We start from the raw sequence: 15,426 nt of genomic DNA, 5'->3' as shown, positions 1-15,426 counted from the left end.
TGTGTTGGGTGCTTGGTGAGACTTTCAACCTGGAAACTCATGACCTTCAATTCTAGGAATTTTCTTATAAAATTTTCTTAATCATTTGTCCCCTATTGCTTTCTTTTTCTTAAGTTTATTTATTTTGAGAGAGAGAGGTGGGGGGTGGGGAGAGCAGAATGAGCAGGGGAGGGGCAGACACAGAGGGAGAGAGAGAATCCCAAGCAGGTTCTGTGCTGTCAGCACACGGAACCCAGAGCCCAATGCGGGGCTTGAGCTCATGAATCTTGAGATCAGGACCTGAGCCAAAATCAAGAGTTGATGCTCAACGGACTGGGCCACCCAGGCGCCCCACCCCTCCAGAAGGCCTGTATTGGGATTCGGGCCTCTCAGACTCACTGTCTCTACCTTTTCTGCCACACCACTCCTCTCTCTGCCTCTGGACTTTCAGGGATGCTGCCTCAATTCTAACCTTCCACCTCTTCTAATTAATTTTTCCTTGTGGTCATCACATCTTTTAATTTCTAAGAATGTTTTAATTCTCTGAATGTTCTTTTTTAAAAAACAGCTCATTCTTATTTTCATATATACAATACTCTAACTTGTGACACTGTTCATTCATTTTTTAAAAGGTTTTCATCTGTTCTCTCCATTCTGTTTCCTTTGAGCTGCTTTCAGTTTGTCAGCTGACTTGGCTTCTGTCTTTCCTATCCGAGGCGACAAGCAGCTCTGTGCTTAAAGGCAAGTCTTCTCCAGGAGCTGGTCCTCAGTGTGGGACAAAGAGGGTCTAGGCCGTTCACTGGAAGGCCTTCAATGTGAGTATCTGGAGGTTTTATCTCTTGGACAGGCAGTTGGTTTCCCCTAGAGGAAGCAAGAGACCAGCCGGCCACAGTTCTAGATACTAACTGCAGAAGGCAGGATAAGGTGCTTGCCACTCGGGGGATAAGATCTTCATTCCATCCTCATTTTCTGTAGAATACCCTTCCTTGAGTTGTGCCTCATCCAAGTCCACATTGCCTCTAGTTCAGGTGCTCTAAGAAATAAACCTCAGCTTCCCACTTGGCAGAAAGGACATATAAACATCTAAGTGTTTCCTCAGGCCCAACCTCCTGTTGCCAGCCCAACCCTGTATGCTTGATCCTAGAGACACCTCCATGTTTCCCATTCCCAAATCCTTCCAGGTGGAACTCAACATTCTCTCTGTAGACACTCAGTTATCCACCTTCTCTGGTGTAATAAGCCAGTTGCCACCCATCCACTTGCTTTCCAGCTTCCAGAACTTTCTGGATGTCACATCTACTGCTGCTGCTTCCTCACCGATTCAGTCACTGTGGGTTTCTGGGTTAAGAATTCCTTTCTGGGGTGCCTGGGTGGCACAGTTGGTTAAGTGTCTGACGTCAGCTCAGGTCATGATCTCACGGTTCGTGGGTTGGAGCCCCACGCTGGGCTCTGTGCCGACAGCTCATAGCCTGAAGCCTGGTTCAGATTCTGTGTCTCTCCCCCACTCTCTCTGTCTCTCTCTCAAAAAAAAAAAAAAAAAAAAAAAAAAAAAAAAAAAAATCCCTGACATTTCAGTGGTGTTCCAAGAAAAAGTGAAGGTAAGTGTTTGATCCACTATGTTTAATAAAAAATATTTTCCAGGGGGGCCTAGGTGGCTCAGTCGGTTGAGTGTCTGACTTTGGTTCAGGTCATGATCTCACGGTTTATGAGTTCGAGCCCCACGTCGGGCTCTGTGCTGACAGCTCAGAACCTGGAACCTGCTTCAGATTCTGTGTCTCCCTCTCTCTCTCTGCCCCTCCCCCGCTCGTGCTCTGTGTCTCTCTCTCTCTCTCTCAAAAATAAACATAAAAAAAAAAGAATTGTAAAAATAAATAAATAAAAATATTTTTTGAATTTTTGACAAGTATGCATTCTAGTATACACTTATTATTGTTAATGTTTGCGTTAACACTTAGCACGAAGTTCTGTTACATGGTGCTCCTGAACTCAAGGATCTGGTGAGGTAAGCCTGTCACTCCTTACTGCATTCACTTCACACCTACTAATAAGAACTCTGATGAAATAAAAATGGAATTATAGCTGAGTGCATGACAGATGCTTCATACGTAATGAATTAAAGAGGTATTTCTAAAATGAGAAGTCAGACTTAACCTAAGTTCTAATACATAATCTCAGAAATGTCCACGTCTCTGAGTTACCCTTTCCCCAATGAGTTCTCTCTCTCTTTCTTTGAAGTTTTGTTTATTTTTTTTTTAAGGAATCTCTACACTCGATGCGGGGCTCGAACTCAGGACTTGAGATCAAGAGTCTCGAGTTCTTCTGAATGAGCCAGCTAGGCAACCCTCCCATGAATTGTCTTTAGGGTTAAAATCCCCCCCGCAATTCATGATAATAAGAGTAAAACATGCATGAATTAGCACATCTTATACTTTCTGAATACTTTATTAATTAACTTTAAGTACAAACATTTGAGTGGTATCAGGATTGAAGAAGTTTTCACAGGCCACTAAAAAAAATAAACTAAGTACGAAATGTTGATAACGTACAGCTTCTACAGAAGCGAATTCAAAACTAAAAATGTACATACCCAGTCATCCGGGAAAAGCAAGTTAAAACCACAATGATATTCATATCCACTAAAATGACTCACATAAAAAAGACTGACAACATTAAATGTCAGCAAGGATGTGGTGCTACTGGAATTCTCATATACCGCTAGGGGGCTATAAAATGGTATAAACGGCAGACAGCTTGGCAGTTTCTTTTAGGACTAAACATGTACCTTCCCTATGACCAGCAATTCCACCCTCAATTCTTTAACCAAGAGAAATGAAAACATACATCCACAAAAAGACTTAAAGACTTTCTAGAAGTTTTAATCATGATACCCCCAACCTGGAAACAACCCAAATGACTGCCAACAGTCAAAGGGATAAGCAAATTGTGGCACAAAGAGCAGAATACCACTCGGCAATGAAAAGTAATGGACTAGTCAGTCATACATAGTACGGTGACTCTGAAAAACAGTATGCTGATAAATTCTATTTATATCAAATTCTAAAGCAGGGAAAACCCACCAATAATAACAGGAAGCAATGGGTTGCCTGGGACTAGAGGTGGGAGGGACTAATAGTAAAAGAGGATTGGAAGGAAGATTCTGGAGTGATGAATATGTGCTACATCTTGATTGGGGTAGTAGTTACAGGAGTATACACAGTTGTAGAAACTCCTCAAATTGCACACTTAAAATGGGTATATCTTTATTGCATGGAAATTGTACCTCAATGAAGTTGATAAAAGATGAGAAGGGAAAGATAAGTATAAAACTCAGGATGGGGGCGCCTGTGTGGTTCAGTCGGTTGACCATCTGACTCTTGAATTCAGCTCAGCTCATCATCTCATGCTTTGTGGGAATGAGCCCCGCATCTGGCTCTGCACTGGCAGCACGAAGCCTGCTTGGGATTCTCTTTCTGCCCCTCTACCCACCCCTGCTCCTCCTATGCACACACACTCTCTTTCTCTCAAAATAAGTAAGTAAACATTAACAAAAACAACTCAGGATGATAATTTTCTCAGAGGTGGGGTAAAAGCAGGAGACAGAACAGACAAGAACACAAAGGTACTCGTAACAGAAATGACAGTAATTTAATCCTTAGTTGGGCATTAGGTTTACAGGTCCTCATTTTGTTTTCATGTATTATGTAATGAATATTATTTTTTACATATAAAATACTGCTTGATAAAAATAAAGAAAATATAAAATTAATAAAAATGCAGCGACTTTAGGGTCAGAAAACCAGGATCTAGCTTTGGGTTCTAATGAATTCTATTCCTGGATAACTCACTTCCTTGAGTTTCTTAAAAACGACTCAGCCCAACTTATATTGGTTGGTAAGAGGAACAGATGAAATAATACACATAAACTATTTTGAAAATATAAAATACTATGTAAATTACTTGAAGACATAACAATGGCGATTAATTATAAAAGTATGAATAACAGAACATTAACAGAACACCAGTGGCAGGGGCAGTGCTAACATGGGAAGGAAGGAGGAGGAGGAGAAAGACTAGTGTGCATATACGGAGTTCTTACCTTGTGCAGGTACTGTTCTAAACTCTTAACATTAAATGACTACTTAAAATTTTTTTTTAATGTTTATTTGTTTTTGAGAGAGAGAGAGGCAGAGCATGAGTGGGGGAGGGGCAGAGAGAGAGGGAGTCACAGAATCTGAAGCAGGCTCCAGGCTCTGAGCTGTCAGCACAGAGTCCCACATGGGGCTAGAACTCACGGACCTTGAGATCATGACCTGAGCCAAAGCCAGATGCTCAACTGACTGAGCCACCCAGGCTCCCCATGAAATGACTACTTTAATCCATGTAAGAATCCTATGATGTTAAGTACTATCCGTGTCCACATTGTGGAGTTGAGGAAAGGGAGGCCCAGAGAAATTAGGCAACTTGCCTAAGATCACGCAGTTTTAAGTGGTGGAGACAAGATTCAAACCAGACAAATCCGGCTCCAGAAACAATGTCTTTAACCACTACGCAAAAAAATGGCAAGAGCAAGGAATGTGGAGAAAAAGAAAAGGGAAACAAACGTCTACACGGTACCATATGTTGGGCGCTGTTAAAAATGAGGAATATGAGGTAAAACAAAAATATCTTCAATACCAATCATTTATTTTAATTTTTTAATTAAAAAAAAATTTTTTAGCAGGTTTCCCTCCCAGCATGGAGCCCAGTGTAGGACTTAAATTCATGACCCTGAGATCAAGACCTGAGATGCGATCAAGAGTTGGGCCTTCACTGACTGAGCCACCAAGGAGTGTCAAATACCAATCATTTAAAGGATTATTTTCACATTTCTCTTTTTCTTACGTTCTTACATTTCTGTGCGTTTATTCAGAAAATAACCAATCTGAGGAAACCAGTTCTGGGAAAGGGGACATGATTCTTTCAAAGATACTGTTTCATCAGACTTGGCAAGATTTCTCTGCCCAGAATTTCCTGCATACCTTCCTCATAAGATGGAGGTCAGTGAGATGCCCGTGCTGTGAAAGCCTTTGGGAATGCATACAACTTACTCAGCGGAAGGCTGCTGTGTTCAGTCAGAAACCAGAAGACCCAGGTTCCAGACGTGAATCAAAGCACAAGCAAGCTACTTAAATGTGGAAGCTCAGCGTCTCCTCATCTGTACACCACGTTATCTCCCAGCAGATGCCGCTACAAGGAGTGCTGAGCTTGACCTGTGCAGCAACCAGTACTAACTGGCCAAGTCAGTCAGCCAGTAACACCACTGTTCCCAGACAACGGGCCATGGAGACACATCCACATCCAAACTGGGTGCTACTTGTGAATTTCTCCTCTTTAAGATCTTTATAAAGCTCATTGTACTGTGCTTTCCCATATAAAAATGACTGGAAAAGAGACAGCTACTGTGGTAGATAGTATGGAGGTTCCTCAAAAAATTATAAATAGAATTACCATATGATCCAACAATTCCACCACTGGGTATTTACCCAAACAAAATGAAAACGCTAATTTGAAAAGATGTGCACTTCTACGTTTATCACAGCATTCTTTACAATAGCCAAGATACAGAAGGAACCCAAGTGTCCACTGATAGACGAATGGATAAAGAAGATGCGGTCTACGTACACAGGGGAATATTACTGTGCCATAAAAAGAACGAGACCTTGCCATTTGCAATAACATGGATGGACCCAGAAGGTATTGTGCTCAATGAAACAAGTCAGACTGAGAAACACAAAACCATGATTTCACTCCCATGCAGAATCTAAAAAAACAAAAACAAATGAATAAACAGACAAAAAGCAGAATCAGACCTATTAAATACAGAGAATAATCTGGTGGTTGTCAAAGGGGAGGACGGTGGGAGGCGGTGCAAAACGGGTGAAGGGGAGTGAGACACACAGGCTTCCAGTTACGGAACGAAGAAGTCAAAGGAATAAAAGGTACAACACAGGGAACATCATCAGTGGTACTGTAACAGTATTGTATGGTGACGCATGGTAGCTAGACTTGCGGCGAGCATAGCATAATGTACAGAATTGTTGAATCAGTATGTTGTACACCTGAAACTAATGTAACATTTTTGTCAAGTATACTCAAAAAAAAAAAAAAAATCAGGTACTTACTTGTAGGATTTTTTTTTTTTCTTTTAAAGATCAGGGATGAAAAGTAGAAAGAGAAGTTTGCATTTAAAAATGCAAAATATAAGGGGCTCCTGGGTGGCTCAGTTGGTTAAGCATCCGACTCTTGGTTTCAGCCCGGGTCATGATTTGGCAGTTTCGTGGGTTCAAGCCCTGCACTGGGCTCTGCGCAGGCAGCACGGAGCCTGCTTGGGGTTCTCTCTCTCCCTTTCTCTCTCCCTCTGCCCCTCCCCCGCTTGCTCTCTCTCTCTCTCTCTCTCTCTCTCTCTCAAAAAATAAATAAACTTAAAATAATTTTTTTTAAAAAACAAAAATGCAAAGTATAAAATAAAATTTTATTTGGAGAAAGATCCAATTCCTTAAAAAAAAAAAAAAAAAAAAGAAGAGACAGGAAGAACAGAGTGTGTAGTAGGAATGACCTAAGGCAATATCCCAAATTTCCCTCATGAAGAACAGGGGGTAAAGATGTAGGGGGGGAAAAGGCTTGTAAAGAGAGAAAGGCAAATTCAATTGAAGGCATCCTCCTCCCCCTCTCAGTCCTCCCCCTCCTCTCTACCTTCACCTCCTCCTCCCCCTCCCCCCCCCCTCCTCCTCCTCCTCCTATGTCTTCAGGCAACTCAGTCAAAACACCTGATGCTGCCTGTTTACAAGCAGGTCTCTCAGGTCCAGGGACATAAAGCCTCAGAGTAGAAGTCAGTACTAAAATCGTATTTCAGGAAAAATAAACACCCAAAAGTGTATTTATTTATCTTTATTTTCTGAAGTTTCTATAGTGTACATCCATTAGTACCGTAAGAAAGAGTTTCTGAAAATCTTTAAACTTTGGGCGTAAGACACGAAGTGGTAAAAAATATATCATAAATACTTCAAAAACGTACACGTGCGAGTTAAAGTACACCATGTGTTAGAAAATACAAAAAGGAAGAGAATAAATTGCTATAGATGAATTACCAAGAAACAAGACTTCTTAAAATATCTAGATTTACAGCACAAATTCCTGGTAAAGTCTCTATAATAATTGCTGGTTTTTAAACAAAAAAGGGTGTGCAAATATGCCAAAACTGACTCTGTTTCAGAGCATTTTTGTAGTTTTGTCAGTCTGTTAGATATATATAGCTACCTACTGAACACATGGAAATAAGTTTGTTTTTATAAGAATTTAGATGTTATAATTTCTACTACTAGGCACCTAAAAATAGAGTTACACAATATAAAAAAAATTTTGCTTTGCAATTTGTCTAGTAGGAGAGGTATACGCATGCAAAAAAATGTAAATGCAAAAACAGTCCTTGTAACACTTGTAAAATGTAAGAGGCAGGCGTCTCTTACGCCCCTTTCTAAATGTGAAAACATACCCGGCTCTTTGGCTGTGGTTCCTCTTTCTTTTGGATCTTCAGAAACTATTAATGGCGTAAAGCATTTCCTTCCCAGAGGCTTTTCTACAGCTGCTATCTAAAAAGTTAAAAAACAAAATAAAACAGAAAAAACTTTTGGGGAAACTGCTGCATTAAATTAGAAATCTGAAAATAATTTGAGAAGCGTTTATTTCCTAAAACAGTCCATACAACAGACATAGGACACTTAACATTTTTTCCATCGATATTTTCAAGGAAACTGTCTCTTACCTTATGTTTGGACAAAACAGGACTGTAGAAGAAAAGAGAAAAAAAAAAAGATTTTTGAAAAATTACAGCAGCAATACGCTTCCAAACAAATGTCACTGAAATGGCTGTAAAAATAAAATATAGCTTCTCCGGATTCTAAAATTAGTGCAGAACATTTCCACTGCTGACACATTACCACTGGTTCACACCGTTCAAAGGGCAGCTATATAATGTGGTAGCTCCTTAGATAACCAAATATTATTGAAAACCCCCAAAGAAGCTGAGATCCAGGGGAAAAAATGTCAACATTTTGCTAATAATATAAAGAGTATTTCACACACACACTTTTCAAATTTTAGTTTATGTCATTATGGTCTGAAATAGGTTATGATGAAAGATAATTTGGCATTATCCATGGAAACAGGTAACAAAAAAAGTTAATTTTGAAACATTATCTTTTAGGGAATACCAGAGATAACACAAAGGATATGTCCATGGAAAAGGTATGCACTAAAAGATAGCCATTTTATTCAAATACTCAAAACTCAGAAACAATCTGAATGTCTATTAACAATATAATGGATAGATGAATTGCTACACATACAGCAAATCCACACAGGAATAAAACTGAGCAAATTACCATTAATATGCATCAACATGTAACTCAGACATAACATAATGATGGGCAAAGGCAGTTAATACAAAAATCTACATTCTGTATGATTACATTTATCAGAATCACAGAACAGGCAAATATACTGTTATAGAACTTAGACACTGGTTATTTTAGGGGGTGGGTACTGACTTGGTACCTGTATGAGGGAGCACCGTGAGGGGCTGGGCTATTTTGTATCTTGGTCAGAGTGTAGCTCCAGGGACATATATGTGTATGTAAAAACTCACAGAGCTTATGCACTTCATTCTTTATGGAATTAAAAATTATTTATATTAAGAAATTTAGGAGTAAAAATTTGGGGGGATTATTTACAGTTATAGCATAAACACATCATGCCCATATTATATTAAATAAATATTTGTTTTAAAATAATCAAAACATCTGGGGTGTCTGGGTGGCTCAGTCGGTTAAGCATCTGACTTCAGCTTGGGTCATGATTTCATGGTTCGTGGGTTTGAGTCCTGCATCAGGTTCTCTGCTGTCAGTGCAGAGCCTGCTTCAGATCCTCTGTCTCCCTCCATCCCTCCCTCACTCTCTCTCTCTCTCTCAAAAATAAACAGTAAAAAAAAAAAAAAAAAGATTTAAATAATTAAAATATCTGCAACACATTAAAAACTATTAGTTCCATGGGAAAGGCAGGGAAAGTGTCTACACTGAATATTTTGAAAGTAAGAAAACAATCTCCTGGGGCACCTGGGTGGCAGTTAAGTGTCTGACTCTTGATATTGGCTCAGGTCATGATCTGACTCATGAGTTTGAACCCCATGTTGGGCTCTGCGCTGACAGTGCGGAGCCTGCTTGGGAATTTTTCCTCCCTTTCTCTCTGCCCCCCACCCCCCACCCCGCCCCAATCCCCTGCTCGTATGCATGCATGCTCTCTCAAAATAAATAAATAAACATTACAAAAAAAAAAAAGGCAGACTGCCACATGCAGTGCCTCGTTAAAACAAACAAACAAACAACCCCCCCTTATCTATTTGTAAAGATTCCATTATTTTAAACCTCTATGAAGTTGAAAGTTGATCTATCTATAACATGCTAAGAAACTGGGTTATAATGCACAGTCCCTAAAAATACTGTTTCAAAGGTTCAAATTAACGGAAGGCAACTGTTACCATGAGAGGTGAATGAGCATCATTTCTGAATCCACAGTGATTCTTTAAAGGCTGATCTCCAAAATAATCAGACCCCAAAACAACCATCTGCTACCTGAGCTAAACAACAATTGCTTGGGTCTGTTGCATTATTAACAAACTGAGTTTCAGTTTACTCTGTGATTCTGGAGGAAAAGGATATAAAGTTATCAACAGAATGGAACCTTTCAGCTTCTGAATGGAGGATGTTGTGCATCTCAGAAATCTGCATTCGTTTGAAGACACTCATGCCCTCTCACCTTGAGAATTTCGAGTCTTAAAATAATGATTTCAAAAAATATATGCAAATGCTTTGTTATCACTACAATTTAGTTTTAAAAATCCAATTTGATACAAATAAAGCACTTTAAAATTATCTGGTAAATATAAAAAAATTATATGGTAAACGTAGCTTTCCTTCTGCAGTATTTTGGTTAAATATTGTACTGTTTTTGCTTCCCACTATTAGACAAATCTTACAGATTTTTTTTCTACAACATACAAACACTGGCAAACAACTACAATAAAAAAAATCCTAGTACATGCTTTTTTTCCATTTGAATCACCTAATCTCTTAGCCAAAAAGAGACCAAAATTAGATGTTACATTTTACAATTTCTGATTAGAAGGTGCTTTGAACTTACGGAAAGTTGAACTTTTACAATGCTCAGGCTAAGAAACTGAGATAAAAGCTGAGAAAGAAACCTAATCGTTTCATTTTACCTGCTTTAATTTCTCCAGCTGAAGATATTAACAAAGGAATAAAAAATGGATCATGGATTTCAAATATTCAGTGCTACAATGCTTCTTCAATACTCTATTCCAACTCATTCTACACAAATACTGATGTACTTACTCTTGATGTGTTGTGCAAAATTTAGTAAGACGTTCAAAATCTTCACCATTAAATCCTTTTTCTGAATTCCTTACAGATGTAATTGTATGTGGCTGTACAGTTTTCCATTTTGTTTCTAAATGTAAGATATTTGTTAATTACTGGCTATTACGAAACATATTTAGGAGGGCAAAAGTAGTTGACTAGTGTCACTGATAAAGATCACCATGCAAAATTATCTCCTCACACAACCCAAGTTAACACAGTTACAAATAGCTAAGTGATTACTTTTCGGTAGGAGTAAATACTATCCCAGAGACTAAATTAGCCAATAGGCCCTGCCAGGGGATCAGAAGAAATGCAGAATTGTAAGTGTTCTTTTCTTGTCATTGATAGGAAAAGCAAAACACAAAGAGAGAAATTTTCTCACAGTGACCCGGACTTGTGGTAAAAACGCTACCTTCTTTGCAACATTAACTTGACTGTGGAAACATCTATTTCCTGATTTACAAAACCAGGTCAAAGATGTTAAATGTCTAGATAGGAACATACTAGATTACTGATAATTGCACATCCCATGTCAGTCCGTACTTACCCCACTCTTCTTGAATGGCAGAGAGGTTTGCGAGCAATTTCTCATGATACAGTCGTTCAAGCTGAATGAACTTCATTGCTTTCTCATCTGAATAGAAAATTTGAGGAAAATAGAAATCTGGACTCTTTACATTTAGCCTAATATCTTAAGAAGAATGTTCTATGGAAATTGGGAAATTTGGAGCTTACCAAAAAAACGAAAGGACTCTAAATATTTTTAGGTTTAAACAAATCTTATTAGGTAGGGTTTCCTGGTTTTGGAGTAGGTAAGTTTTCGTACAGCGTGGGATGCCATAGCTATGTGGGTTCCTTTCCAGCAGCAAACAGAAACAAAAAAGGTTTTAATGCTGAAGGAATGCCTGCTTGCGAATGTATCTCTAGAAGAATCAATTAAAAGTAATGTAACTGGAAACAGCACCCACAGGGAATCCTAGAGTCTAAGTGTTTCCCATTTTTCCCCCTTAAAGCACCTGTCAAGCAACTGTGCTACTAAGTCAGGTGTGTTCCTGATATCTACTCACCTTGACCCTCGACTTATTTCCCACCGAAGGCTTTTCTCCCACAACACCAAAGGGTTACACGCCTGAACAAGGACAGAGCACAGCATTATATGGGTCTTTTGTGGAAATTTAGCCAACTGGCCAGAGGGATTCTCGTAATTACGTGCGTGTACTCTTTTGTGGGATTTTCGTATGAACTTCCGCCTTCTCCATCCGCATCATGCATTTAGCATCATAGGAGGTCGTGATAAATTGTCCAGCTGTCTATCTTCCTTTGGGCCTTGTTCTAAGTGTTGACCCAGAAAGAAGGAAGAGAAAAAACTCGCTGTTTAGCTTTTTGCCCTTCCCACGATAACCGAGGTTCATCCGCCGCCTAGGCGGGGGATCATCAAGTAGGCCAGGGGGAAGAGGGGCGATTCCATCTTCCATTTCCCTCTGCCCTAAAGTACACCAATGTTCCTCAAACTTTACTGGACACAAACAGTATCTGGGAAACTTGCCAAAATGCATCTTCCTGGGTCGGATCCCCGAAGCTCTGATTCTCAGGCCCCTAGATTTGCATACCAAGAAGCTCCCCGAGGTGTGGGTGCTGGTCTTCAGTGCACTACGAAGTACTCACTATTTGGTTAGAAAAGCGTTCTAGCCGCATTTCCACCAGAATTAGATTTCCCGCACGCTTACTCATGAACGGCCACCGTCTCAAGTTTCCACAGTTTGTCTGACAGGGATAATAGCTGCTTCTCCCGCAGTCTGCTCAGAGACGTGGTGAAAGTCGACAAGGTTAGCGGGAGAAACACATCGCACAGATGGGGAAACACAGGTGGGTTTAGGGCACATTCTGCCTAGAGAGTAGCTACTGGGCCATCCCTGAAAAAGAGAAGCCATTTATAAAAAGGCCAAGTGGAAAACTGGGGGAAGAAATGTTTCCGATAGAAAAGCTAAGCTCCTGCCTGGGCGGTCTCACTTGGCAGCATCCATCCTGTTTCTATGACAAATGAAGAATCCGGTCTTCCTTCTGCAGCCGGAAGTTATAATAAGAAAGTCCTGAGATTTACCAGGTGTAGTATGGCCAAATGAATATCACTTGACTTGGACTTCTGTTTTAATTCAAAAGAAAGAAAATCCAATAGATTTTCAAATTATACTTTTCAGCCATGTGCTTCTCCCCCCCCCTCCTAAACACGCAAATATTGATATTATGGTAAAATTGGGGCTTCTACATGTCAGGTCAAATTTGGGTGGTTCTAGAGAATTTTCCGGAGTAGCAGAAATTCTCTACATCTTGCTTTCTGAGGTGGTTACATGGGTGGACACAGCTGTTAAAACCCACTGAAAACAACAGATATAAACATGTTGTATGTAAATCTCAATTTTAAAAACATGGGCAGTTCTCTATGAGTCAGTCCTATGAATTTCTTCCTGAAATTAAGAAAAGGATACAGTCTTCCTCCTGGAAATAGGACTCTGCTATCTGTCAAACAAACAAACAAACACACACAGGAAATTAGATTCATATTTGGATGAAAAGGCAAACCTGGAAAACATCAAGACCTTGACACTCTCAGAGTGTCATGAAACTAAGAAAACTCTTATTCACCAGATGAGAAGAAATCTGACTGTAGGCACAGGACACATTTCTGAAGTCACTTATCACAAGCAGAGTAAACAGAGATGTGCTTTGGTCTTTACACAACCTCTCTTCCTACTCTACTTCACATCAAAGCAAACTTCACCGATTTGTTAGAGTTTAGAAGGAAGAACTCTAACAAATGAGGAAAACGCTACAGGGGCTTGTAAAGATATAGGGCGAGGGAAAGAGTGACTATGTATTGTAAATCACAAAGTTAAAAGGCGTCAAGTCACATGAGACTCATGTGCATTTCACAAACTACCTCACGGGACACTGACTTTTGGTTCTCTTTCGATATTTCACAAAAAGCCAATAGTGCTAAACAGTTGAGCAACGATGGCTGGAATATATACAAAGTGCCACACAGTATAAAGGGCACTGGATGGGGGGTCCAGAGTCAGGATCTGGACCCAGTCGAGGCTGATCAGTTACCAGATTCATTCTAACGCATACTTCAACTGAAAAATTCTTGGCCTCTAAAAACGCGGGGATCTTTTATTTCTATCTTTATTTAGATATGGCATTAATAAATAGAACAGTAAAACTGAAAGTATTCACTGAGAAATATTTGCATAAACTGTTGTCATATTTAGAGTATTTCACATAAGTCCTTTACACTTGTAAAACCGTTTCATTCTTACTAAGTCTCTAGTTAAAAAAGGTGTTCCATTTATAGATCCCTGTCTCCATTTTCCAGCTCTCTGCCAACGCAAAGAGCAATGAAGTCCTTGTCAAACCTATAATCAAGCAACAAAGAGGAACGTTTTCCCCCAAGTCCTATGGTGGCAACAGCATACTTTTAAAAGAAGATATCTGCCTAGCTTAAAATTTATACGACAGCTCTAACATTTTTCTATGGGCAATGTACGTAACTGGACTCAATCACTTCTCTGTCAAGTTTTAATTTCACCTAAAGCTTGAGCCCACACTTATTTTCTATTCTCAGGACTTTGCCAAGGATAAACTGCTTGTCTTTATCAGCTCATCGGTCTAAAGGTGTGCTATATTGGTCCTACTGTAACCACAGCAGATTGTCAATATTTGACCACTTTTTACTCCCAAAACAAGAATTTCATATACAACAAGCAGTGTGCTGGTCCGTGTCTAACCTCTGGCCCCTGAGTGCTGGAGAGAGCCCTGATTTGTAGCATTTGCTCGTTTCTGTGGTGTCAATACTTCCATCATGGCCAATCCCGAGCTCCCAACATGATGGACGTCACTGGATGTGGTTCTCATGAGCCAGCAGTGGTGAGCACCGCTGGGTTACAACTACAGAAACCAGTGTCATTTCATTTATCAACTTCCAGTGAAAAATCGACTACCCATCACATCCAACACGGTTTCTGGTTGCCCACGATGATTAGATTTCTGGCTCTTCAAAGCTATTCTCCTCGCCTGCTGCATTTGTGCACCACTGGCACAGTCATTTATAAAAAGCTGCACACGCTTACAAACCAGACTTTCTGGCACTACAGAAATATACATTTCAATTAGCTTCCAGATTTCTGTGACGGTTCCAGTAACCTAAAAGCAACCACAGAGAGAGGGTCATGAGACCCAATGCCTCAAAAGTAAAAGGCATTTCCAGGTGAAAGGGCATCTGAGAAAATAAATACACTGCCCCGGTAGAAGCCCGCGCCTGGCCAGTCTAGCATCTCCTTTGATATCCCAGGTCTAAATCTTGGAGGTAGCCTGGAACGGCAGAGAGAACGCGGAGTGTGGAGGTGAGTAACTGACCTGTGTTCTGGTCCAAGCTTTGCTACCGTTGGCCGTGTGACCTTGGACAGATATGTCATCTCATGTCTCAAGCCGCAGCTCCCCTTATCCGTCCAACAGGGACAGTAACACCTACAACTCTCTGAGACCAGGTTGCTAGGCTGCTGTAAAGGGTGATGAGGGAGTACATGTCTAGCGTAGTGGTCAACACACAGCAGTAAGTGCTGAGAATGGTTTCTGAGTCTGAGTCTGACCCAGAAGTACAAGATGCAGAGTAGAATCATGGGAAGAAGTAAGCTGAAAGTCACTTTGGGAGGGCAACAGTTTTAAGTCACCTACCAGGAACTAGAAAAGGGAAGTAGGAAGGTGTATTTTTTGACCCCAGTCACAGAGACTGGCTTCAAGGATCCCAGCACATCTATTTCCTGTCTGAGTCTGACACCAGTTCAGTATCAACTCACTGAGCACAGAGCACCCCGCTTGGTGTTTCCCTTTCCACTTCTATATGAAAGGCGTCCAAGTTTATGAGTTCAGTTATATACTTAAAGCTAGCCTGCAGTCATATTAAATAAGTGTGTGAAAG

The 15,426-nt window shown here is 40.2% G+C and overlaps 1 protein-coding gene and 1 long non-coding RNA gene across 3 annotated transcripts in view; one reads left to right on the top strand and one right to left on the bottom strand.

Annotated features, from left to right (window-relative positions):
- Positions 1 to 15,426, bottom strand: part of CNST (consortin, connexin sorting protein) — a 115,166-nt gene that overhangs the window by 21,987 nt on the left and 77,753 nt on the right. For both annotated transcript variants that reach the window (XM_027046245.2, XM_027046247.2), the window contains 5 exons: positions 12,938 to 12,968; positions 10,999 to 11,085; positions 10,425 to 10,539; positions 7,781 to 7,802; positions 7,511 to 7,607 (listed from right to left, as the gene is read on the bottom strand). In XM_027046245.2, coding sequence (XP_026902046.1) covers positions 7,511 to 7,607; positions 7,781 to 7,802; positions 10,425 to 10,539; positions 10,999 to 11,085; positions 12,938 to 12,968 — 352 coding nt within the window. The remainder of the gene's footprint in view (positions 1 to 7,510; positions 7,608 to 7,780; positions 7,803 to 10,424; positions 10,540 to 10,998; positions 11,086 to 12,937; positions 12,969 to 15,426) is intronic.
- On the top strand, positions 3,307 to 8,988 carry LOC128313029 (uncharacterized). Its single transcript, XR_008293136.1, has 2 exons — positions 3,307 to 3,509; positions 4,700 to 8,988. It is a non-coding gene; the product is annotated as an uncharacterized LOC128313029 (long non-coding RNA).

Source organism: Acinonyx jubatus, chromosome E4 (assembly GCF_027475565.1).
Source record: "Acinonyx jubatus isolate Ajub_Pintada_27869175 chromosome E4, VMU_Ajub_asm_v1.0, whole genome shotgun sequence".
In the NCBI taxonomy this organism is placed as follows: domain Eukaryota; kingdom Metazoa; phylum Chordata; class Mammalia; order Carnivora; family Felidae; genus Acinonyx; species Acinonyx jubatus.
This window is presented reverse-complemented; position numbering and strand designations above follow the sequence as displayed.